Genomic DNA, 26,674 nt, shown 5'->3' with positions numbered 1-26,674 from the left:
GATGCGATGCAAGTGTAAGCCACTGTGACACTATTGTTCTTTTTTTTTATTTTTATAAATGTCTAATGATAATGTCAGTGAGGGATTTTTAATCACTGTTATGCTGAAATTATAACTAATATTGATACTGTTGTTGATAATATTCATTTTTGTTTCACTACTTTTGGTTTGTTCTGGGTCGTGTTTGTGTCTCCTCTCAATTGCTCTGTTTATTGCAGTTCTGAGTGTTGCTGGGTCAGGTTTGGTTTTGGAATTGGATTGCATTGTTATGGTATTGCTGTGTAGTGGTTTGTTGGATTGATTAAAACAAAATTAACATATATATACAAAAAAAAAAATTGAATCGATTCTGAATCGCACAACGTAAACGATTCGATTCGTATTCGAATCGATTTTTTCCCACACCCTTAATATATACATAAAGGGAATAATATATATTTTTTATTTTTTATTTTTTTAAAGCAGTACAATCACTAATTCGAAAAAATAAAGTCAGGCTTATTGGGCGTGACATAATTGACCTCCTCCAGATTTTTTTCAATTAAAAAAAATGCGCCTTGGCTCAAAAGAGGTTGAAAAACACTGATCTAGCACATGCAGCATTACACCTTGTAGTACAGTAGGTGGCGGTGTAGGCACCTTTCAGACATTGAGTGTGAACCGCCAATAAACCAAGAATAAGTAGTCTGCGCATGCGCACTGCTTGGGTAGTGATCCTCCTGTGTAAACAGGAGAAGACTCTGCTCTTCTCTCAAATGTTTACCGCGCTATCTTCAACAATGTTATCGTGACTTTGTTACCCCACGCATTCTCTGCTGTATTCTTGTCCGCGCCTTGTGGACATGCTGAGTGTGGACTCCTTGCAAGTGGCAGAAGAGGAGGTGGTGGACTCCAGCGCCACTAAACTGGGCGACATTTTCACCCTCATGGCCAAAGGCTGTTTCCCGCAGTCGATGCTCGATCATCCCGTGCGGAAGAAGAACCTCCGACGATATTCAAAGAAATTTATCATCGACGGTAAGTTGCTTTTAAAACTTCCTCCTTTACACATTTAAACTCCCCCTTGTTACCGAACCATGTTCATTGAAATGACTTTTTGGAACAACATGTATCTCAGGCTGGGCGATATGGCCTTTTTTAAATATCGCGATATTTGTAGGCCATATCGCGATACACGATATATATCTCGATATTTTGCCTTAGCCTTGAATGAACACTTGATGCGTATAATCACAGCAGTATGATTATTCTATGCATCTACAATAACACATTTTTGTTTATACGGCATTAATATATGCTCATTTTAAAGGCCTACTGAAATGAGATTTTCTTATTCAAACGGGGATAGCAGGTCCATTCTGTGTGTCGTACTTGATCTTTTTGCGATATTGCCATATTTGTGCTGAAAGGATTTAGTAGAGAACATAGACGATAAAGTTCGCAACTTTTGGTCGCTAATAAAAAAGCCTTGCCTGTACCGGAAGTAGCAGACGATGTGTGCCTGACGGCACGGGTTGTGGAGCTCCGAACATCCTCACATTGTTTACAATCATGGCCTCCAGCAACGAAAGGGATTCGGACCGAGAAAGCGGCGATTTCCCCATTAATTTGAGCGAGGATGAAAGATTCGTGGATGTGGAAAGTTAGAGTGAAGCACTAGAAAAAAGGAAAAAAAATGCTAGGGCAGTGGGAGCGATTCAGATGTTATTAGACACATTTACTAGGATAATTCTGGAAAATCCCTTATCTGCTTATTGTGTTAAGTGTTTTAGTGAGATTATAAAGTCATACCTGAAAGTCGGAGGGCTGCGGTGACCGCCAGTGTCTCTGAGGGAAGCTAATGGAGGAGCCAAGATCACAGCTGCCTTTTTGACAGCTGCTGCAGGAGGAAGGACGCTAACTCCGCACAAGTCTCCTGTAAGAGCCCACTTAATATCAAAATGTTCTCATCCGGAAACTTGCTGGTTGACATGTGGTAGAGAAACATGTTCGCTAAAACTTCACAACAAAGAAACAACGGCTGTGTTTCGGTTGCTAAAGGCAGCTGCAATCCACCGCTTTCCACCAACAGCATTCTTCTTTATAGTCTCCATTATTAATTGAAGAAATTGCAAATGATTCAGCAACACAGATGTCCAAATTACTGTGTAATTATGCAATGAAAACAGACGGCTTTTAGCCGTAAGTGGTGCTGGACTAAAATGTCCGTTCAACCGATAACATCACAAACACGCGTCATCATACGCGTCATCATTCCGCGACGTTTTCAACAAGAAACTTCGCGGGAAATTTAAAATTGCAATTTAGTAAACTAAACCGGCCGTATTGGCATGTGTTGCAATGTTAATATTTCATCATTGATATATAAACTATCAGACTGCGTGGTCGGTAGTAGTGGGTTTCAGTAGGCCTTTAAAAGTCCCCATTTACACAATTCAACTCCCCTTTGTTTCTGAACCATGTTCATTGAAATGACTTTTTGCAACAAAATGTATCTAAGGCTGGGCAATATGGCCTGTTTTTAATATCTCGATATTTGTAGGACATATCGCGATACACGATATATATCTCGATATTTAGCCTTAGCCTTGAATGAACACTTGTTGCATATAATCACAGCAGTATGATGATTCTATGTGTCTACATTAAAACATTCTTCATACTGCATTAATATATGCTCATTTTAAACTGTCATGCAGACAAGAAAATCACAACTTAGTCAATTGACCAAAACTGTATTTATTAAACAGTTATTAAGCAGTGGTACAAACATTCATGTCATTTCAAAACAGAAAGTGCAAGATTTTCAGAGACATTTTAAAACAAGCTATTAGTGCACTTTTGTGCATGATGTCACTGAGATGATATATCAAAAGAACACAAAATTAAAGTGCACTTTTTGTTCAGAAAGCCACTACAATAATTTAAAACAAAGTGCACTTTTGTGCATGATGTCACACAATATATTTCAATAAGTGTCAAATAAAAATGAGCTGCATAATAGGAATTCACAGTGTTAGAGGGGTTAGTGCGTCTGCCTCACAATACGAAGGTCCTGAGTAGTCCTGGGTTCAATCCCAGGCTCGGGATCTTTCTGTGTGGAGTTTGCATGTTCTCCCCGTGAATGCGTGGGTTCCCTCCGGGTACTCCGGCTTCCTCCCACTTCCAAAAACATGCACCTGGGGATAGGTTGATTGGCAACATTAAATTGGCCTTAGTGTGTGAATGTTGTCTGTCTATCTGTGTTGGCCCTGCGATGAGGCGGCGACTTGTCCAGGGTGTACCCCGCCTTCCGCCCGATTGTAGCTGAGATAGGCACCAGCGCCCCCCGTGATTCCAAAGAGAATAAGCGGTAAAAAAATTGATGGATATGTCAGGGGTGTCCAAACTTTTTCCACTGAGGGCCGCACACTGAAAAATCAAAGCAAATAGGGGCCAAACTGATATTTTTTCATTTTCAAAACCATCCATCCATCCATTTCCTACCGCTTATTCCCTTTTGGGGTCGCGGGGGGCGCTGGCGCCTATCTCAGCTACAATCGGGTACAATTTAATTGTTGGGGCTCCCGCAAGTTAGGTCTTAGGGATCCCGAAGGGTTTCAGTGTTAAACAAGGTTCAAAATAAGTCATATATTATTTTTTCATAAAACCCCTGAATCGTTAATTCTACTTATTATTTTTTTTTTTACTTTGTACAAGCCTTTTGTCAACCCTATTTTTTGAGGTGAAGTACAAAATATACAATATTTTTCCCAAAAAGATTTTCAAAGGGAAATATTTAATGTGAAGTTATTGGATCCCCAAATAGGTGAATAATTAATAGAAAAATTGATTAGAATTTTTTTTTTTTTTTTTTTTTAGCAAAGACAGTTATTAAATTCCACTAAAATCCTTAGGGATCCAAAAGTGCCCCACTCATTAAAAGGTCATGCTTTTTATTATTTTTTTTAATTTTTCATTCGACACTTTAATCTCTATATCAGCTTCAGATAATATATATTGTAATTGGTTTAGTATATTTATAATAACAATCAATAGGATAATTTGTATAATTAGTATTAGTATATAATTAGTATGGAATTATTATTTTTTCAAATTTTCCTATTTTTATGTTTGTTGTATTTATGTCCTTTTTTGTCCTTAAATCAATCATTAATTTATAGCAACATACATTTTTATTCACTATTTTTTCTGGAGAAATTATTTAAAAAAATTGCACATCCATCCATTTACTACCGCTTTCTCCAAGCGAGCCCGTAAGGGAGAAAGCGGTAGTAAATGGATGAATGTGTTATTCGAGTCAACAATGCACATACATAAGGCTTACACAATCATTGCTGACATGTACGCAACACCAACTTGTTATCTATGGAAAGATGATCTCCACAAATCAATCAATCAATCAATGTTTACTTATATAGCCCTAAATCACTAATGTCTCAAAGGGCTGCACAAACCACTACGACATCCTCGGTAGGCCCACATAAGGGCAAGGAAAACTCACACCCAGTGGGACATCGGTGACAATAATGACCCAGTGGGACATCGGTGACAATGATGACCCAGTGGGACGTCGGTGACAATGATGACTATGAGAACCTTGGAGAGGAGGAAAGCAATGGATGTCGAGCGGGTCTAACATGATACTGTGAAAGTTCAATCCATAATGGATCCAACACAGTCGCGAGAGTCCATAATGATTCCCGAGCGCGGCCACCGCTGCTGCTCACTGTTCCCCTCAACCCCCGGCGGGTAGAACAAGGGGATGGGTCAAATGCACCACACTAAGTGTGTCTGTGAATATCAAGTGGTACTTTAACTTTAAATTAACTATCGTATACGTGGTGTTATTTGGGGCTAAATTCTCACTCAAGGTGTTGCGTTATGCTTGAAATCGCCGTTTGCACCGGGGCCCATTGAGATGTTTTAACTTTGTCTCCTGGAGGCAAATGGTTTGGTCACCCCGGCCAACAAACAATTACTGCATACAGTATTGTACTTGCAAAATGATTTAAGGCTAGTTGTAGAGCTGGGCGATATATCGATATACTCGATATATCGCGGGTTTGTCTCTGTGCAATATGGAAAATGACTATATCGTGATATTTAAAGTTGCTTTTAGCTGCTGGCATTACACAGCAGGCTCTTCCCACGCTTCCTCTCTCCTCACAGACAGCAAGCGCACCTTCTTACATACGTCACATACGTGCTACGTCATAGGCCCTCGCGGAGCAGAGAGGTAGCAGCATGGGTAACGTTAGCTGTGGTGCGAGCGATAGTATGAGAGAAAGAAGGTGCGAATCTGGTAACAAATGAAGGAAGAATTAATTCGCAAGAAAAACAACAGGCGGTCCGTCGTCTGGAAGTGGTTTGGCTTCAAGTGGGAATATGTCGAACAGTAGGGGTGTGGGAAAAAATCGATTCGAATACGTTGTGAGATTCAGAATCGATTCTCATTTTTAAAAAATCGATATTTTTTTTGTGATTTAAAAAAAAAAAAAATGTTTTTTTTTTAATCAATTTAACAAACCACTACACAACAATACCATAACAATGCAATCCAATTCCAAAACCAAACCTGACCCAGCAACACTCAGAACTGCAATAAACAGAGCAATTGAGAGGAGACACAAACACGACACAGAACAAACCAAAAGTAGTGAAACAAAAATGAATATTATCAACAACAGTATCAATATTAGTTATAATTTCAGCATAGCAGTGATTAAAAATCCCTCATTGACATTATTGTTAGACATTTATTAAAAAAAAGAACAATAGTGTCACAGTGGCTTACACTTGCATCGCATCTCATAAGCTTGACAACACACTGTGTCCAATGTTTTCACAAAGAAAAAATAAGTCATATGTTTGGTTCGTTTGATAGTTAAAACAATTTTAAATTATTGCAATCAGTTGATAAAACATTGTCCTTTACAATTATAAAAGCTTTTTTTTTTTTTTTTAAATCTACTACTCTGCTTGCATGTCAGCAGACTGGGGTAGATCCTGCTGAAATCCTATGAATACAGAATCATTTTGAATCGGAAAAATATTGTTTTTGAATTGAAAATCGAATCGAATCGAAAAAAATCGATATATTATTGAATCGTGACCCCAAGAATTGATATTGAATCGAATCGTGGGACACCCAAAGATTCACAGCCCTATCGAACAGACAACTGTAATTTGCCATGTGTGGGGCAAAGGTGTTGCTACAAAAAGTAGCATTACTGCTAATATGTAGCATCATTTAAAAAGTCACCCGCGAGAGAATGAAGAGTGCTTACTTTGCATGTCAACATCACCAAAACAATGCTGAGGCAACCATTTCGACATCAACACTGTATGAAAAAAATAATGAACATAAAGAGATAACGTCCGCAGTAACCCACTACGTAGAGATTTGATTTCCTGTTAAGCAGCTCATTTTTATTTGACAGTTATTGAAATATCTTGTGACATCATGCACAAAAGTGCACTTTATCTGTTTTAAACTACTGTAGTGACGTTCTGTACAAAAAGTGCACTTTAATTTAGTGTTGTTTTGATATGTCATCTTAGTGACATCATGCACAAAAGTGCACTAATAGCTTGTTTTAAAATGTCTCTGACAATCTTGCACTTTCTGTTTTGAAATGACGTGAATGTTTGTACCACTGCTTAATAACTGTTTAATAAATACACTTTTGGTCAATTGACTTAGTTGTGGTTTCCCTCTCTGCATGAAAGTTTAAAATGAGCATATATTAATGCTGTATGAAGAAGAATGTTTTAATGTAGACACATAGAATCATCATACTGCTGTGATTATATGCATCAAGTGTTCATTCAAGGCTAAGGCAAAATATCGAGACATATATCGTGTATCGCGATATGCCCTAAAAAATATCGAGATATTAAAAAAAGGCCATATCGCCCAGCCCCAGCTAGTAGTGTCTTTCCCTGCAAGAGCAATTAAAGAAAAGGAACTTTAGCATTTTGTATTCAACTTAATGAATGGTTAAGATCCTCGCTTGCTTACATTTTGTCTCTGCATTTCAAGATGGCAAGCTTTATTACGTGGGCTTAAAGAAAGAGGAGAAACGAGAGGTGGTGATCGAGGCTGAAAGGAAAAGACAGATCTTCCTCGACTGCCACTTTAATGACATCGGCCATCATTTGGGTCAAAAGAAGACGGTCCACAGAATTCAGAGGAAGTACTACTGGCTGGGAATTATTAAAGATGTGGTGGACTGGGTGCGGTCATTATCTTATCACTCCTTTTTTTTAACATCAGTCGACTAGAATGTCTCACTCGTTGGATTGCGATGTGCTTTTTCAGATTAAAGTATGTGACATTTGCCAGCACGCAGAGAGGAATAAAAACCGGACGAGGACAGTTCGTCCGATCCAAGTGGATGCGCCGTGGGATATCATTGGAATTGACCTTATAGGTTTTTTCTTGCCTTATTCCCCAGCTATAAATGAACGTCGATTGTGCTTTGCGTCATTGTTGGTTTTTTTGTGTCACACAGGACCTTTTCCAGAGACCCAGCAAGGCAACACACATGCGACACTCCTCATCGATTACTTCAGCAAATGGCCCGAGGCGTTTGCGGTACAAAAGACCGACGCTGTGTCTGTCGCCAGATGTATTTCCAAATGCATGTCCAGGTAAAAGGACGCAAGTCTTGTTGTCCGTATTTCCATCTGGTACTTATTGTAGTCGATTTTCCGCCATTTAGCGGAATTCTAGCCAAAGTTGTACAAACCCTGTTTCCATATGAGTTGGTAAATTGTGTTGGATGTAAATATAAACGGAATACAATGATTTTTAAATAACTTTCAACCCATATTCAGTTGAATATGCTACAAAGACAACATTATTGATGTTCAAACTGATAAACATTTTTTTTTTTTGCAAATAATCATTAATTGTAGAATTTGATGCCTGCAACACGTGACAAAGAAGTTGGGAAAGGTGGCAATAAATACTGATGAGGTTAAGGAATGCTCATCAAACACTTATTTTGAACATCCCACAGGTGTGCAGGCTAATTGGGAACAGGTGGGTGCCATGATTGGGTATACAAACCGCTTCCCAAAAAATGCTCAGTCTTTCACAAGAAAGGATGGGGCGAGGTACACCCCTTTGTCCACAACTACGTGAGCAAATAGTCAAACAGTTTAAGAACAACGTTTCTCAAAGTGCAATTGCAAGAAATTTAGGGATTTCAACACCTAGTACAACCTGAGAGTGCAGCCTTCACCAACATGGTATCATCAAAAGGTTCAGAGAATCTGGAGAAATCATTCCACGTAAGCGGCATGGCCGGAAAACAACATTGAATGACTCTGACCTTCAATTCCTCAGACGGAACTGTATCAAAACCGACATCAATCTCTACAGGATATCACCACATGGGCTCAGGAAAACTTCAGAAAACCACTGTCACTAAATACAGTTTGTCGCTACATCTGTAAGTGCAAGTTAAAGCTCTACTATGCAAAGCGAAAGCCATTTATCAACAACATCCAGAAACACCGCCGGTTTCTCTGGGGCCGAGATCTTCTAAGATGGACTGATGCAAAGTGGAAAAGTGTTTTGTGGTCTGACGAGTCCACATTTCAAATTGTTTTTTGGAAATATTCGACATCGTGTCGTCCCGACCAAAGGGGAAGCGAACCATCCAGACTGTTATCGACGCAAAGTTCAAAAGCCAGCATCTGTGATGGTATGGGGGTGCATTAGTGCCCAAGGCATGGGTAACTTACACATCTGTGAAGGCACCATTACTGCTGAAAGGTACATACAGGTTTTGGAACAACATATGCTGCCATCTAAGCGCCGTCTTTTTCATGGACGCCCCTGCTTATTTCTGCAAGACAATGTCAAGCCACATTCAGCATGTGTTACAATAGCGTGGCTTCGTAAAAAAAGATTGTCTTGTCTTTGTAGTGCATCCAATTGAATATGGGTTGAAAATGATTTACAAATCATTGTATTCCGTATATATTTACATCTAACACAATTTCCCAACTCATATGTAAATGGGGATTGTATGTTTTTCCCTTTCCGAATAAGACCGCTAACTAGGCCTCTCTCCAGCGCACGTGCTTAACCGAGCATAGCAGGCCTAGTACAACCTGAGAGTGCAGCCTTCACCAACTAAATGCTTGATAGTAATTGAGAGATTTCCTCAAGTCAAACAAAACATTGAACTAATGAAATAAACTATGGGTGTTTAGTTTTTCCCCCAGAATATTTGTTAGTTAAGGTGGTGTCTTTCCACGGGGAATGGGGCGTCGCCCGGGACAGGCGGACGGACCCCACCATCCCATCACGTTTCCATCTCATCGCTGCCTGGGGGGGGCAATAGATTACAGAGTGCGGCGAAGTAGGCGAGAAGAAGCCTACCATTTTTGGTTGTGTTTCCCGCTCCGTATGCTGAATGGCGATATACGATATATATTTATATTCCGTAAAGTAAAAACAAAACACACAGCAGTCTTACTTACCTGAGATACTAAGTATGTCATAATTTAGTTAGTAATGGGAACATATTCATCATTTCCAACCCTAACCAAATACCTCTAAATGAAGTATTTGTTACTTGGAATATGTTCCCCTAGTGTCCAAATAACTCTAAATGAAGTCTTTGTTACTTAGAATATATTCCCCTAGAATCCATATAACTCTAAATGAAGTCTTTGTTACTTAGAATATATTCCCCTAGAATCCATATAACTCTAAATGAAGTCATTGTTACTTTGAATATATTCCCCTAGTGTCCAAATAACTCTAAATGAAGTCTTTGTTACTTAGAATATGTTCCCCTAGTGTCCACATAACTCTAAATGAAGTCATTGTTACTTAGAATATGTTCCCCTAGTGTCCAAATGAAGTGTTTGTTACTTAGAATATGTTCCCTTAGTGCCCAAATAACTCTAAATGAAGTCTTTGTTACTTAAAAGAACTTTAAACTCTAAATTAGGTCCTTGTTGCTTAGAATAACTCTAAATGAAGTGTTTGTTACTTAGAATAACTTTAAACCCTAAATTAAGTGTTTGTTACTGAGAATAACTCTGAACTCCAAATTAAGTCTTTGTTACTTAGAATATGTTGCCCTAGTGTCCAAATAACTCTAAATTAAGTATTTGTTACTTAGAATGTTTCCCTAGTGTCCAAATAACTCTAAATGAAGTCTTTGTTACTTGGAATAATTTTAAACTCTAAATTAAGTCTTCGTTACTTAGAATAACTCTAAACTCTAAATGAAGTCTTTGTTACTTACAATATGTTCCCCTAGTGTCCAAATAACTCTAAATTAAGTATCTGTTACTTACAATATGTTCCCCTAGTGTCCAAATTCCTCTAAATTAAGTCTTTGTTACTTACAATATATTCCCCATACTAAAGTGTTACCAACATTTCTTACTACCGAATAATAAAAATATGTCCTGTGATTTGGGATGATATGGTCGTATCCGATGAATTTCGGAAGTGAAAAATGTATTGGGAGATCCCGAGTCTTTTAAAATATTTGAAAAAATTGTCTAGATGACGGTAGAAAATAATTTGATAACAATTTGATTCTGGATTTTTAGCAAGTATTGTTCTGTTTTAGAATTCTGTAATCCTGTCTCCAGGTTCGGCGCCCCTAAAACAATGGTGTGCGCACAGAGCGCAGACTTCTGTGATGAGGTGAGACGTAAGTCAGTGATGTTCCAACAAAGTTGATAGGTAAGGAATGTTGGGAAAGCCGTGGGTCAAAGTGATGTGGTTTCTTTTCGCCAGGTGACAAATCTGCTGTGTAACAGATGGGGCGTCGTGCAGAAGGTCTCTCCTCTGGATCAACCTCAGCTCAACCCGCTGCATGACTGCACCAGTCCGTTGCTAAAGGAGGCCATCTTTCAGATGGTGACGGACAAGCAGGCGGATTGGGACGACTTCCTGGACCCCGTGTTGTTTCTATTCAGGACGTCCATCAACCCGACGACAAAGTTCACTCCTTATGCTCTCATGTTTAACCGGAAGGCGAACACACCAAAACAGGTAAAACTTGGGCACAGGCTAATAGAATACCACACTTTTCTGCGATCTAAATGTCCTTTCATACCGTACAGGCTACACTTGGTCCACTTGGATATGATGAAGACTCAGACGGGTATTCTTTCGAGGAGAAGGTTTCAACGTATATGACGATAATGCAGGAACAGCAGAACACTGTTAAGCAATTGGTAATTTATTGTTTCATCTTGCTAGTTTTATATTTATTTATACAATTGAAGTTTCTGAGTGTTTCTGGGTTTTACAGCACATGCAAACTAGTAACCTGTATTGCAAACACTCCTCCACAGTTCCATTTCACAAACTTTCATAAACACATAGACAGAGTTGGGTAGTAACACGCTACATTTACTCCGTTACATCTACTTGAGTAACTTTTGGGATAAATTGTACTTTTGAGAGTAGTTTTAATGCAACATACTTTTACGCTACTTTTACTTCGCTCCATTTATCTACATTCAGCTCGCTACTCGCTACTGATTTTTATCGATCTGTTAATGCACGCTTTGTTTGTTTTGTTTTGTCAGACAGACCTTCAAAGTAGGATCTATCACATGCCTGCGTTTCACCATTACTGGTGACGTTTGACTCCGTTTCACCAATCAAATGCAGTCACTGGTGACGTTTGACTCCGTTTCACCAATCAAACAGAGCGAGGCGGTCACATGATTTTTAAAAAAACATTTTTTTTATAAACCTTTATTTATAAATTTCAACATTTACAAACAGTTGAAAATAATAATCAAAGTAAGTACAAAAACAGTACAAAACAGTATAAAAACCGTATAAACTGCGCCAGGGGGTTTTAAATTCAAAGTAACTAAAATAGAATGCAAAAAAAAAAAATATATATATATATATATATACATATAAAATAAACAGAGTGCAAAGCCATAGGCTCACTCAATCTCAGTAAATAACTTCAATTTGGAACACAGCATCATCGTTTTCACGGCTTTTTGGTTGTTAGAGCTAGAGTGTTTTAATGTAGAGTTCTAAATCTTTTTTAAAGGCACAAAAAACAGGTCGGGTATTGAGAAACTTACATTTATGAATATAAAACTTAGCCAATAGTATAATGAGCATGCAAAGGTAAAATTCAGTTTCAAATTTTTTTTCAATTCAGTGTAAAATTAAATATTTATTATTGTTTTAGTTGCTTAAGAGATACTCCTGGCTCTGGATTTGTTCATTGCTATTTTTATGTTTTTGTGCATTACTTGTTGCCGTCATCATTAAACAAACAGGTTACTCATCAGTTACTCAGTACTTGAGTAGTTTTTTCACAACATACTTGTTACTTTTACTCAAGTAATTATTTGGGTGACTACTCCTTACTTTTACTTGAGTAATAAATCTCTAAAGTAACAACGCTCTTACTTGAGTACAATTTCTGGCTACTCTACCCACCTCTGCACATAGATAGCAACACAACATAATTAGTACCAATTCAAAATTCATTTTAAATGTTTTTGTCATGAAAAAGAGAGGTTTTTTGGGTTGGTGCACTAATTGTAAGTGTATCTTGTGTTTTTCTATAAAAAATTATTCTGCGGCCCGGTACCAATCGAGCCGCAGTCCGGTACCAGTGGTTGGGGACCACTGCCATATAGGATGCATGCCAGATATATGGAATACATGAAATGAAAGCTTACCTAAACTCTACACAAAATAAACACATCATTTATACATAAATATACGTATAAATATATATATATATTTGTCAATAGTGTAACATAATTCAGTACATAACTGATGTTACCCTATTGAGAAATATATATATAAATATATATATTTGTCAATAGTGTAACTTAATTCAGTGTGTAACTTGTGTGTTTGTATGTGTGTGTGTATATATATATATATATATATATATATATATAAAATGTATTATATATATATCTATATATAATAATTTGTACTTAAACTTAATATATATAAATATAAAAAAATATATATATACATGTAAATGTGTGTGTGTGTGTGTGTGTATATATATATATATATATATATATATATATATATATATATATATATATATTCACAGGGTACAGGCCAAAAGTTTGGACACACAACCTCATTTCAAGGTGTTTCCGTTATTTTCATGACTACTTACATTGTAGATTGTCACTGAAGGCATCAAACTATGATTTCAAAACTATTACTATCAACACATTTCAGGTAACTACCTCTTGAAGCTCGTGGAGAGAATGCCAAGAGTGTGCAAAGCAGTAATCAAAGCAAATGGTGGCTATTTTGAAAAAAATAGAATATAAAACAAGTTTTCAGTTATTTCACCTTTTTTTGTTAAGTAGATAACCCCACATGTGTTCATTCATAGTTTTGATGTGACAATCTACAATGTACAGTAAATAGTCATGAAAATAAAGAAAACCCATTGAAACGTTTGGCCTGTACTGTACATATATATGTATGTGTATATATATATTATATACATATGCTTATTGAAGTATATTTTTTGCATATTGACAAATGTTTTTGCTTCATTGGTCTATTCTTAATATATTATTTGAAGGCCTCTGAAACATTTTCTTTTTCAGGTGATAGCCAACATGAAAGCAGCCTACAAAGAGGAGAAGAAGGACGTAAAACGAAGGTCACTAAACAATCCCCTCAATCTGCCCTTTTGTGCAGGGGATAGCCCTCCCACGAAAAAAATGAAAGAAGAGTGTTTATATTTGTCTTTCCCTGTGGAGACGGTGCTGGCCACCGAGCAAAGCAGCCCTGAAGATGTAAAAACTGCGATAACGTATCACTTGTCTGAGTCTGACATCCACTGAGTCTGTAAAAACTTTGAAACGGGCGTTAAGAGCTGCCGCAGGTTTTGGACGGGGGAAGACTGTAAATTGTAAAAAGTTGTCTTGTTATAATTACCAGCCTTAATTGCCTCTGCTGCTGTCCGTAAAATCCCTATCAAATATTGAAATAAACTAAGTTATTTCATCCCTTTGTAGGAAATTGTAATTAACCGGTGGTTGCAACCTCATTTGCTATTTCGATGTTATCTGTGATAACACATTAATCAGGACTATAAATCAAATTTATACAGTACATTAATTAGCATAATTTTACAGTGTAAAATACTATTTTGCAGGGGTTTCTTCAACAAACACAAAGGACGATGCCTATGAAAAACGCATCATTACATCACTTAAAAAGGATCGCAATTGAGTTTAATTTAAGCATTTCACACAATGACGTAATGTTCTAGCGACGTCACTTCGACTGTGTCGTCACAATGCAAGCAAGACTGGGCGGAGCTTCACACTGCTCAGACAGACATGACTTGGGGCGATAATCCACATTGTGGGATCCCGCCGATACCAAGTAGATACAGGGCCACTATTGCCGATAACGACACGTTTTACTTGAAAGGTTTTCTAAATTATTGAGTTTTGTGGTATTGTGTTTGATTTATAATAATGTGCCATCACGGCACGCCTTTAACAATATTGTCCGGATGAAAACCGGTAGAATGATTGCCCCGGGAAATTGTTGGGGGGGGGCACCGATATTCGGGCGTTACCCGGAAAGATCGCGAGAGTCGGCAAGTATGTTGCTAGGGCGGGAAAGCCACTCAAAGAAAGGGAATTCATTAAAAAGTGCATGTTAGATTTTTTTTAAGAAATCTCTTCTTGCGGCCCAGCCTCACCCAGTTTCTGCATCCAGTGGCCCCCATGTGAATTAAGTTTGAGACCCCTGTGCTATAGTGATATATCAGATTGTAGGTGGGTTTATTTTGTACCCTTCGTTAATATTTCACTGTTTGTTGAATTTTTGTTGCGTTTCACCCGATTGTAAAATGGGTGTGACGTTCATATTTTGTCAATATTCAGTGCTTTATCGTTCATAGGAAAAATGTAAAATCCCAATATGGTTTTTTTTAAGTCCGAATGTTTTTAGCATTGAGTCAGACATTATTGTGAGGTTTTGTATTAGTGTTCCTGAAAATAGAAATACACGCCCCCCAGACACTAGATGTGGCCCTCGAGTCAAAATAATTGCAAGGCCTGTGCTAAAGGTTCTAAGTGTTGTACATGCTTACAAATGTTTTAAATGAGATTTTCCTCTGAGGTTCTATTTTTTAGTTGAGAAGAATATATAGTTTGCTTTATATGTCATTTTAGCTGTTTGCACTTTTACCAAATCATCGAACTTTAATATTTTCGACTCAACCAATAAAATGTTTGTATGTTATTTATATCAGTGGTCCCCAACCTTTTTGTAGCTTGATCATTTGATCAGCGAGGGGATGGGGAGCTTCTTTTTTTTTTCTTTTTTTTTTTTTGTCATGAAAAAGGGAGTTTTTTTTGGGTTGGTGCACTAATTGTATCTTATGTTTTTTATGTTGATTTAAAAAAAAATAAAATCAATAAAAAAATCAAGCCCGGTGGTTGGGGACCACTGATCTATATCCAACATTATTTATTATTAAAATTTATCTTTTTTTTTTTAACACGGTTAATGATGTTTCTTGACGTCTTTAACAAATACATCGGCTTCTTCTTGTCCTTGACGTCCATTTTACAATTAACACTCCCTGGGGTTAGTTTTAGTCTAAAACGTCAAAAAAAAAAAAGTTTAGAAAGTAAACATAAAAGAACGGGTAGTTATCAATCTCACTACGCCAGGGGTGTCCAAAGTGCGGCCCCAGTGCACATTTTAAGAATACAATTGGAAAAAACATAAAAAGTGGTATAAAAGAGCAAACAGGTGAAATATAACAAGAAATTGTTGCAATGTACTTTAATAACCCAAAGCTGTCATGCAGGCTGTTTCTTTCTTTAAAAAATAATAATGAATCAAAATCAATGTCATTTTGAATTATTGACCTATTCAAGGTTCCGATTACGTCACATTAAATATTCCACTTTGAAATATTTTTTGGGGAAAATGTTTCATAATTTGTGTTTTGCCATATAAAAAACTGAGCTGTTTTTTTTTTTTTTTTTAAAGAGGGGCCTAAAACAAACAAAAAACCCATCCATCCATCCATTTTCAACCGCTTATTCCCTTTTTGGGGTCGCGGGGGGCGCTGGCGCCTATCTCAGCTACAATCGGGCAGAAGGCGGGGTACACCCTGGACAATTCGCCACCTCATCGCAGCAAACAAAAAACATAAAAAACAATTAAACTAATAATTAACATAAACAACAATTAAACTAATAAATGACGGATAGATCTGAAGTTGATCTCGAGATTCCATCCATCCATTTTCTACCGCTTATTCCCTTTGGGGTCACGAGGGGCGCTGTGCCTATCTCAGCTATAATCGGGCGGAAGGCGGTGTACACCGTGGACAATTCGCCACCTCATCGCAGCAAACAAAAAACATAAACAACAATTAAACTAATAATTAACATAAACAACAATTAAACTAATAATTAACATAAAAAAACACTTAAACTAATAATTGACGGATGGATCTGAAGTTGATCTCGAGATTCCATCCATCCATTTTCTACCGCTTATTCCCTTTGGGGTCGCGGGGGGCGCTGTGCCTATCTCAGCTATAATCGGGCGGAAGGCGGTGTACACCCTGTACAAGTCGCCGGAGATTATTGTGCTAAAAATAAACGGTAAAAAAAAAAAGAATTTTTTTTTTTTAACACTTTAATGATTAGGACACTTTAGGATCCCCAATTAGTGAGATTTGTTTTTAAGTGTTATTGCTCAAACAATAATAATGAATCAAAATCCTAAATTAAGACACCAATTATTATATAATCTCAAATATTCCAACTAAAAAAATGTTATTTTGTAAAAATATTGCATATTTTGTGTTTTTTCCATTTTTTTTCCTAATGTTGATTTTGTAGAGATTAAAACTTGAATAATAATGAAAATAATACTACTAAATAATGACACATTTTTAGTATTTTTTTTTACCAAAACCCTTTGGGGTCTCCGGGATCATAACTGAGTGGAGGCCTAAATGTATATTTTTTATACATATATTGTTTTGGTTTTTAAAATAAAAATGATAAAAAAATGGGCCCCGCTTGCGTTGATTTATCAGTGTGCAGCCCTCAGTGGAAAAAGTTTGGACACCCCTACACTACGCTATAGTATCGACCCAACACGGATACTGCCATTGAAGTCGATGCTGTGATATTGCGACCGATCCGTCCACCTATACCAGTACAATACGTGCAATTATTATCGTTTTCCTTTTAATATCGACATTTGTATAATTATTACAGATTGCAGTTATGTTACGTGTATCACGGGGGAAAAAAAGAGGTAATGAACGAATTCCCACGTCAACGTCACGGTAGGGGAAGGTGATACACCTCTGATGTGTGACGTCAGCACTTTTATCACCGAGCTACTAACGAGATTACAAAGGTGAGTTATCGCGATGTCGGTGTCGTCAGACGTGACCTGCCTTTGACTCCCAACATGTTTCCTGAATGAACATAAAGTGTCAGGTAAGCTTTTTTTTTATTTTTTTGCACCTTTTTGTGATCTTATACATCTTCTATGGCGAAGGAGAGAGACAAAGGCGAGCATGTTTCACAACTTTAACTGTCATTAGACCTCTCGCTAGCGCCTTGCTGTTGGCTAACTTGCTAGTTAGAAGGGAAATGACATATCACAATAAAACTTACTGCTTGCCTGCTGTTAACTAACTTGCTTGTTAGAAGGGAAATTATACATCACTATGAAACTTGCTGCCTGCTGTTAGCTAACTCTCTTGTGAGAACGGAAATGACATTTCACAATAAAACTTGCTGCCTGCCTGCTGTTAGCTAACTTGCTCGTTAGAAGGGAAATGCAATATCAAAAATAAAACCTGCTGTTAACTAACTTGCTTTTTAGAATTATATATATACATGTATGTATATATATATATATATATATATATATATACAAACCCCATTTCAATATGAGTTGGGAAATTGTGTTAGATGTAAATATAAACGGAATACAATGATTTGCAAATCCCTTTCAACCCATATTCAGTTGAATGCACTACAAAGACAAGATATTTGATGTTCAAACTCATAAACTTATTTTTTTTTGCAAATAATTAACTTAGAATTTCATGGCTGCAACACGTGCCAAAGTAGTTGGGAAAGGGCATGTTCACCACTGTGTTACATCACCTTTTCTTTTAACAGCACTCAATAAACATTTGAGAACTGAAGAAACTAATTGTTGAAGCTTTGAAAGTGGAATTCTTTCCCATTCTTGTTTTATGTAGAGCTTTAGTCGTTCAACAGTCCGGGGTCTCCGCTGTCGTATTTTACGCTTCATAATGCACCACGCATTTTCGATGGGAGACATGTCTGGACTGCAGGCGGACCAGGAAAGTACCCACAGTCTTTTACTACGAAGCCACGCTGTTGTAACACGTGGCTTGGCATTGTCTTGCTGAAATAAGCAGGGGCGTCCATGATAACGTTGCTTGGATGACAACATATGTTGCTCCAAAACCTGTATGGACCTTTCAGCATTAATGGTGCCTTCACATATGTGTAAGTTACCCATGCCTTGGGCACTAATACACCCCCTTACTATCACAGATGCTGGCTTTTCAACTTTGCGCCTATAAAATTCCGGATGGTTATTTTCCTTTTTGTTCCGATTGACACGACGTCCACTGTTTCCAAATGTAATATGAAATGTGGACTCGTCAGACCACAGAACACCTTACCACTTTGCATCAGTCCCTCTTGGATGCGCTCGGGCCCAGTGAAGCCGGCGGCGTTGTTGATAAATGGCTTTCGCTTTGCATAGTAGAGTTTTAACTTGCACTTACAGATGTAGCGACCAACTGTAGTTACTGACAGTGGTTTTATGAAGTGTTCCTGAGCCCACGTGGTGATATCCTTTACACACTGATGTCTGTTTTTGATGCAGTACCGCCTGAGGGATCAAAGGTCCGTATTATCATCGCTTACGTGCAGTGATTTCTCCAGATTCTCTGAACCTTTTGATGATTTTACGGACCATAGATGGTAAAATCCCTTAATTCCTTGCAATATCTCGTTGAGAAATGTTGTTCTAAAACTGTTAAACAATTTGCTTACAAATTGGTGACCCTCACCCCATCCTTGTTTGTGAATTACTTAGCATTTCATGGAAGCTGCTTTTATACCCAATCATGGCACTCACCTGTTCCCAATTAGCCTACACACCTGTGGGATGTTCCAAATAAGTGTTTGATGAGCATTCCTCATCTTTATCAGTATTTATTGCCACCTTTCCCAACGTCTTTGTCACGTGTGGCTGGCATCAAATTCTAAAGTTAATGATTATTTGCACAAAAAAAAAAATGTTCACATATGTTTTCTTTGTAGCATATTCAACTGAATATGGGTTGAAAATGATTTGCAAATCATTGTATTCCGTTTATATTTACATCTAACACAATTTCCCAACTCATATGGAAACAGGGTTTGTATATGTGTATATATATATATATATATATATATATATATATATATATATATATATATGTATATGTATGTATATATATATATGTATATGTATATATATGTATGTGTATATATGCAAATGAGAGCTTAAGTTAATTACATTCAAGCATTTATGATGCATATATCTCTCCATTCTTATGTTTTTATGATTCCAGCAGGATAGGGGAACACTGCTCTCCACACCCTGAAGGTCAGCATGGGTATCAGAACCAAAGTGAGCTGCACGGTTTCCTACGTCTTACTTGACATTGTCATCACCACAGTCCTATATGCACGTGGATCACAGTTGAACATATTTTGGGAGGATGCCCAGAACTTTACAATCCTGAGGTCCGCTATAGACATTTGGGGGACTGTGCTGCTTCGAGCTTCTCTTCTTCTGGGCGCCTCTGTTGGACTGTTATGGAACAAAGAGGACGGCCCACACAGGGTGTCCAGACTCGCCACTCTCATTCTCTTAGTCTGCCAGACCATTATAACGTACAGTGTCGCCAAGCTGCTGATGCTGAGCGAACTTGAGCCTCTTTCTCATCAACCCTGGTCTTTGGGTCTGATGTCCTGGACCTGTGTCTCCTCACTGGGTCTTTTGGCTCTGTGGTGGTTCCTCGGAATGGAATCCAACTCGGAGAAAAGTAGCAGAATCAACAAATCGGGACGTTGTGAGGACACCGAGGAGCTACTTCGGGCAGCTGGTGAGGAGGAAGAGAAGCATGAGAGTTGTGCAGTGAAGACGTATACGGAGAAGAGGAGCACAGGAGCTACGCTGGGACGTCTGCTCAGCTACACGAAAAAAGATGGTGCACTGTTAACGGTAGCCGGCTTCTTCCTTGTCATCTCTGCTGTATGTGAGTATCCTTAACTGCTTTACCAGATGAGAGAAAACTGTTTTCTAATTTACAGATGTGCATGTACGATCAGTGCCAGAGCTTGGTCCGCATTGCCGGCAGTAAGTCGAACACATTTCCAGTGAGGGTTGGACTCCGCCAAGGCTGTCCTTTGTCACCGATTCTGTTCATAACTTTTATGGACAGAATTTCTAGGCGCAGTCAAGGCGTTGAGGGGTTCCCGTTTGGTGACCGCAGGATTAGGTCTCTGCTTTTTGCAGATGATGTGGTCCTGATGGCTTCATCTGACCGGGATCTTCAGCTCTCACTGGATCGGTTCGCAGCCGAGTGTGAAGCGACCGGAACGAGAATCAGCACCCCAAGTCCGAGTCCATGGTTCTCGCCCGGAAAAGGGTGGAGTGCCATATCCGGGTTGGGGAGGAGACTCTACCCCAAGTGGAGGAGTTCAAGTACCTAGGAGACTTGTTCACGAGTGGGGGAAGAGTGGATCGTGAGATCGACAGGCGGATCGATCCGTTGTGGTGAAGAAGGAGCTGAGCCGGAAGGCAAAGCTCTCAATTTACCGGTCGATCTACGTTCCCATCCTCACCTATGGTCATGAGCTTTGGGTCATGACCGAAAGGATAAGATCACGGGTACAGGCGGCCGAAATTAGTTTCCTCCACCGGGTGGCGGGTCTCTCCCTTAGAGATAGGGTGAGAAGCTCTGCCATCCGGGAGGAACTCAAAGTAAAGCCGCTGCTCCTTCACATCGAGAGGAGCCAGATGAGGTGGTTCGGGCATCTGGTCAGGATGCCACCCGAATGCCTCCCTAGGGAGGTGTTTAGGGCACGTCCAACCGGTAGGAGGCCACGGGGAAGACCCAGGACACGTTGGGAAGACTATGTCTCTCGGCTGGCCTGGGAACGCCTCGGGATCCCCCGGGAAGAGCTAGACGAAGTGGCTGGGGAGAGGGAAGTCTGGGTTTCCCTGCTTAGGCTGTTGCCCCCGCGACCCGACCTCGGATAGGCGGAAGAAGATGAATGGATGGATGGATGGATGGATGGATGTGCATGTAAAATAGAGCTTTCCGATATTGTCCAACTCTTAAATACCGATTCCGATATCGACCGATTAGGATATATATAGTTGTGGACTTAACACATTATTATGCTTAATTTAGCTGTGATGCCCTGCTGGATGCATTAAAGCAGGGGTGTCAAACTCAAACACAGAGTGGGCCAAAATTTAAAACGGAACAAATACGCGGGCCAAGGTTGAAGAAATGAACCTTTTCATAGAGATCCAAACAAGTTTTGCAGTGTATATTGAACGAGTAAGGCTTATATAACTTTGTAGTGACATGCAAAGTCAAGTTTAAAACCATCCATCCATCCATTTTCTACCGCTTGTCCCTTCTGGGGTCGCTGGAGCTTATCTCAGCTGCATTCAGGCGGAAGGCAGGGTACACCATGGAGAAGTCGCCACCTCATCGCAGGGCCAACACAGATAGGCAAACAACATTCACACTCACATTCACACACTAGGGCCAATTTAGTGTTGTCAATCAACCTATCAATAATAATTTAAAAATATCAATGGCATGTTAAATAAAATGTAAATAAAAATTGGGGGGCGGGCCGGGTTTGGTGGTAGCAGGGGTGTATATTGTAGCGTCCGGAAGAGTTAGAGCTGCATGGGGTTTTGGGTATTACGTGTGTTACGGTGCAGATGTTCTCCCGAAACGTGTTTGGTGTGGGTTCACAGTGTGGTGCATGTTTGTAACAGTGTTAAAGTCGTTTATACGGCCACCCTCAGTGTGACCTGTATGGCTGTTGACCAAATATGCCTTGCATTCGTTCGTGTGTGTTAAAGCCGCAGATATTATGTGACTGGGCCGGCACGTTGTTTCTATGGCGGAAAAGCGGACGTGACAACAGGTTGTAGAGGACGCTAAAGGCAGTGCCTTTGAGGCACGCCCCCAATATTGTTGTCCGAGTGGAAATCGGGAGAAATTCGGAAGAATTGTTGCCCCGGGAGTTTTACGGGAGGGGCAGTGACATTCGGGAGGGTTGGCAAATGCGTTGTTACAGTGGCACCGCCCCTGTATAATACCGGTGGGCCAGCTCTAATCTTAATTTGATATTACCTCAAGGGCCAAATGAAATTACACGGCGGGCCAAATTTGGCCCACGGGCCAGAGTTTGACACCCATGCATTAAACAATGTAACAATGTTTTCTAAAATAAATCAACTCAAGTTATGAATCAACATGGCACTGCCATCTTTATTATTGAAGTCACAAAGTGCATTATTTTTTTTAACATGCCTCAAAACAGCAGCTTGGAATTTGGGGCGTGCTCTCCCTGTGAGAGCATGAGGAGGTTGAGGTGGGCCCGGTTGGGGTTGAAGTGTGGGAGTGTAGGGGATACCGGGGGGTGCATATTGTAGCGTCCTGGAAGAGTTAGTGCTGCAAGGGATTCTGGGTATTTGTTCTGTTGTTTTTATGTTGTGTTAAGGTGCGGATGTTCTCCCGAAATGTGTTTGCCATTCTTGTTTGGTGTGGGTTCACAGTGTGGCACATATTTGTAACAATGTTAAAGTTGTTTATACGGCCACCCTCAGTGTGACCTGTATGGCTGTTGACCAAGTGTGTGTGTGTGTGTGTGTGTGTGTGTGTGTGTGTGTGTGTGTGTTTGAAAAGCCGGCATGCAAAGGCAGTGCCTTTAAGTTTTATTGGCGCTCTTTACTTCTCTCTACGTCCGTGTACACAGCGGTGTTTTAAAAAGTCATAAATTTTACATTTTGAAACCGGTACCGATAATTTCCAATATTACATTTTAAAGCATTTATCATCAGACCGATATTTTTGGACATCCCTATTGTAAATACATTCCTCTAATTGATCGGGGTCAAATCTACCATAGTAGACATAATGGCGATCAACCTAGGCACATGATTGGACAAAACGTCATGGCAATCTTAGGGAGAAACAAAAGTGCCACAACAAGTATGTAAACAGCTTAATAATCTACCTTTTTCTGTTTGTGTTTCTAAAGTACAATTACCACGCCACTTCAGCTATATATTGTAGCGTCCCAGAAGAGTTAGTGTTGCAAGGGGTTCTGGGTATATATTTGTTCTGTTGTGTTTATGTTGTGTTACGGTGTGGATGTTCTCCCAAAATATGTTTTGTCATTCTTGTTTGGCGTGGGTTCACAGTGTGGCGCATATTTGTAACAGTGTTAAAGCTGTTTATACGGCCACCCTCAGTGTGACCCGTATGGCTGTTGAGCAAGCATGTAATTTATTTTTAGTGGCCGATCAACAGTAAGTAATTCTATGTATTAAATAATGTGTGTTTACTCCCATCTTTCAGTGTATGTTTACAAAGCTACATAATATATTGTGATTTTACTGTAACAGAGCTTAGAAGTATGTTTCTAAAGAGACGGGACTCATTTGTTTGTTTTATTCTGTGTGGGGGTCAGAACACTTGCTGGTTGATAGGGGATCAAACTTACATCAGGAAACTATAGTACAGGCCAAAATTTTGGACACCTTCTCATTTCAATGCGTTTTGTTTTATATTTTCAGAACTATTTACATTGTAGATTATCACTGAAGGCATCCAAACTATGACACATGTGAAGTGAAAACCATTTCAGGTGACTACCTCTTGAAGCTCATTGAGAGAATGCCATGAATGTGTAAAGAATTCATCAGAGCAAAAGGTGGCTATTTTGAAGAAACTAGAATATAAAACATGAGGTGGTTCGGGCATCTGGTCAGGATGCCACCCGAACGCCTCCCTAGGGAGGTGTTTAGGGCACGTCCCGCTGGTAGGAGGCCACGGGGAAGACCCAGGACACGTTGGGAAGACTATGTCTCCCGGCTGGCCTGGGAACGCCTCGGGATCCCCCGGGAAGAGCGAGACGAAGTGGCTGGAGAGAGGGAAGTCTGGGCTTCCCTGCTTAGGCTGCTGCCCCCGCGACCCGGCCTCGGATAAGCGGAAGATGATGGATGGATGGATGGATGGATAGAATATAAAACATGTTTTCAGTAATTTTATCTTTTTTTGTAAAGTACGTAACTCCACATGTGTTCATTCATAGTTTTGATGTGACAATCTACAATGTAAATAGACATGAAAATTAAGAAAACGCATTGAATGAAACCTTTGGCCTGTACTGTATATCTAATTAGATTTTTCACATTCTTTCTCTCAGCCAAAATAAACCGACCATAAAAAATATGGAATATATTTGCAAGGGAATAAACTTTCTTCTCGGGATCAAGTATGCATTTTCCCAACTGTGTTGCACTGTCCCACTGTTTCTATTTCCGCCTGCAGGTGAAGCCTTCATACCTTACTACTACGGGAAGGCCATTGATAGCATCGTGGTTCACCACAGCATGGAATACTTTGCTAAACCTGCCATCACACTGACAGTCCTGGCCTTTGCCAGGTAAGTACCAGGTGGTCCTTCTTAAAGCCTCAACCAATGGTCATGGAGAGGTGCATTTAATTATTATATAAGCCCGTACACTTACAAAAACAAAAGACTTTGCATGCCGTGTTATGTCAACATCTCTCCCATACTTTATATATAGGTTATTACTAAAGGCCTACTGAAATGAGATTTTCTTATTTAAACGGGGATAGCAGGTCCATTCTATGTGTCATACTTGATCATTTCGCGATATTGCCATATTTTTGCTGAAAGGATTTAGTAGAGAACATCGACGATAAAGTTCGCAACTTTTGGTCGCTAATAAAAAAGCCTTGCCTGTACTGGAAGTAGCAGACAATGTGCGTGTGACATCACGGGTTGTGGAGCTCTTCACATCTGAACATTGTTTACAATCATGGCCACCACCAGCGAGAGCGATTCGGACCGAGAAAGAGACTATTTCCCCATTAATTTGAGCGAGGATGAAAGATTCGTGGATGAGGAAAGTGAGAGTGAAGGACTAGAAGAGAAAAAAAACGAGACGGCTGAGCGATTCAGATGTTATTGGACAAATTTACTAGGATAATTCTGGAAAATCCCTTATGTGCTTATAGTGTTACTAGTAGGGGTGTAACGGTACACAAACATTTCGATTCGGTACGTACCTCGGTTTAGAGGTCACGCTTCGGTTCATTTTCGGTACAGTAAGAAATCGACAAAAGATGAATTTTTTGGTTATTTATTTACCAAATTTGTAAACAATGGCTTTATGCTTTTAACATTGGGAACACTGTAATAATTCTGCCCAGGTTAATCCACATTAAACTGCCTCAAGTTGTTGCTTTGATTAAATAAAATGAAAAAAACTTTCTTCTACATATAAAAAGTTTAACATTAAACAGTTTCCATTGAAACTGTTTAATGTCAACTCATCTAGCTTAATTTATTACAGCATTTGGGAAGCCTGTAGTTGACTTTTATTATGTAAATGTTGTATTTTAACAACATGTGATAGCAGGGACCCTGCTATTCAAAACTAGGCTGCTACATTACTAATGATTAATGTAACTATAGCTGAAAAATAGTACAATTGCAATAGGAGAGACTCTTCATCCCTAAACACAATGGAATTCACTGAAATAACAGACAGACAGGGCTTTGCTGCCCCTAACACGCACACACACACACACACACACAGAAAAATGAGCTAACGTTACGCTAAAAGCTTATTAGCCTTCATCTCAAGCCTATACTGTGAGCGTGCTGAGCTGCGGTTTAAGTTTCTAGAAGGTCAACGGGCTCATAGTGATGTTTGTAATAGTTGTGACTGGGAAGTGTTTAGTATAATTTGGGTAGAGTCCACTCCTCCCCTGCTAGACGAATATCTGCTCGACGGCAACTCTAAAGCATCGACTACATCGTTTTGAAGTCTGAATACGCACTGCTGATTGGCTTTGTATGTAACCAATCAGATGGTTGTGTGGACAGGACAATGAGGTAGAGACAGAGGCAGAAAGCAGAGCAGCTTGTGAAGACTTCTGCTTCCGAACTTGTTCGGTACGCCCGCGTGCCGAACCGAAACCCCCGTACCGAAACGGTTCGATACAAATACACGTACCGTTACACCCCTAGTTACTAGTGTTTTAGTAAAATTATATGGTCGTACCTGTAGAACCTGAAAGTGGGAGGAGTATGGCCACGGGTGTGGTGACCGCCAGTGTCTCCGAGGGAAGCCACGTTCCTCGACAAGGCGTTGGGGCCGGGCTGAGATTTTTTTTTTTTTTTCCCTCCTCCACGTTGGAAGCATCCGACGGTCGGGGGCTGCCGGTGGGAGGAGGCAAGAGAGTCCGCAGCTGCCTCTTTGACAGGCGCAGCAGGA

The 26,674-nt window shown here is 39.4% G+C and overlaps 2 protein-coding genes across 3 annotated transcripts in view; both read left to right on the top strand.

The window, feature by feature from the left end:
• The first annotated feature begins 680 nt into the window (after positions 1-680).
• On the top strand, positions 681-14,017 carry zgc:113436 (uncharacterized protein LOC503528 homolog). The gene is made up of 8 exons (XM_061906973.1): positions 681-1,017; positions 7,046-7,239; positions 7,325-7,436; positions 7,518-7,656; positions 10,633-10,687; positions 10,781-11,038; positions 11,110-11,223; positions 13,615-14,017. Exons 1-8 carry the CDS (start codon positions 843-845, stop codon positions 13,852-13,854), a joined length of 1,287 nt encoding a protein of 428 aa, XP_061762957.1. The 5' UTR covers positions 681-842; the 3' UTR covers positions 13,855-14,017.
• Positions 14,018-17,304: 3,287 nt separating this feature from the next.
• abcb9 (ATP-binding cassette, sub-family B (MDR/TAP), member 9) overlaps positions 17,305-26,674 on the top strand; it is a 36,806-nt gene continuing 27,436 nt past the window's right edge. Inside the window, exons 1-3 of one of the 2 annotated variants that reach the window (XM_061906972.1) lie at positions 17,305-17,505; positions 19,677-20,363; positions 24,696-24,810. In XM_061906972.1, coding sequence (XP_061762956.1) covers positions 19,715-20,363; positions 24,696-24,810 — 764 coding nt within the window. In that variant the 5' untranslated portion in view covers positions 17,305-17,505; positions 19,677-19,714. Of the gene's footprint in view, positions 17,506-19,673; positions 20,364-24,695; positions 24,811-26,674 lie in introns of both variants that reach the window. The other variant, XM_061906971.1, reaches the window with a different exon arrangement.

This window comes from Nerophis ophidion, linkage group LG07, assembly GCF_033978795.1.
Source record: "Nerophis ophidion isolate RoL-2023_Sa linkage group LG07, RoL_Noph_v1.0, whole genome shotgun sequence".
Lineage (NCBI taxonomy): Eukaryota > Metazoa > Chordata > Actinopteri > Syngnathiformes > Syngnathidae > Nerophis > Nerophis ophidion.
Note: the sequence above shows the minus strand (reverse complement) of the source record. Positions and strands in the feature narration are given on the sequence as shown.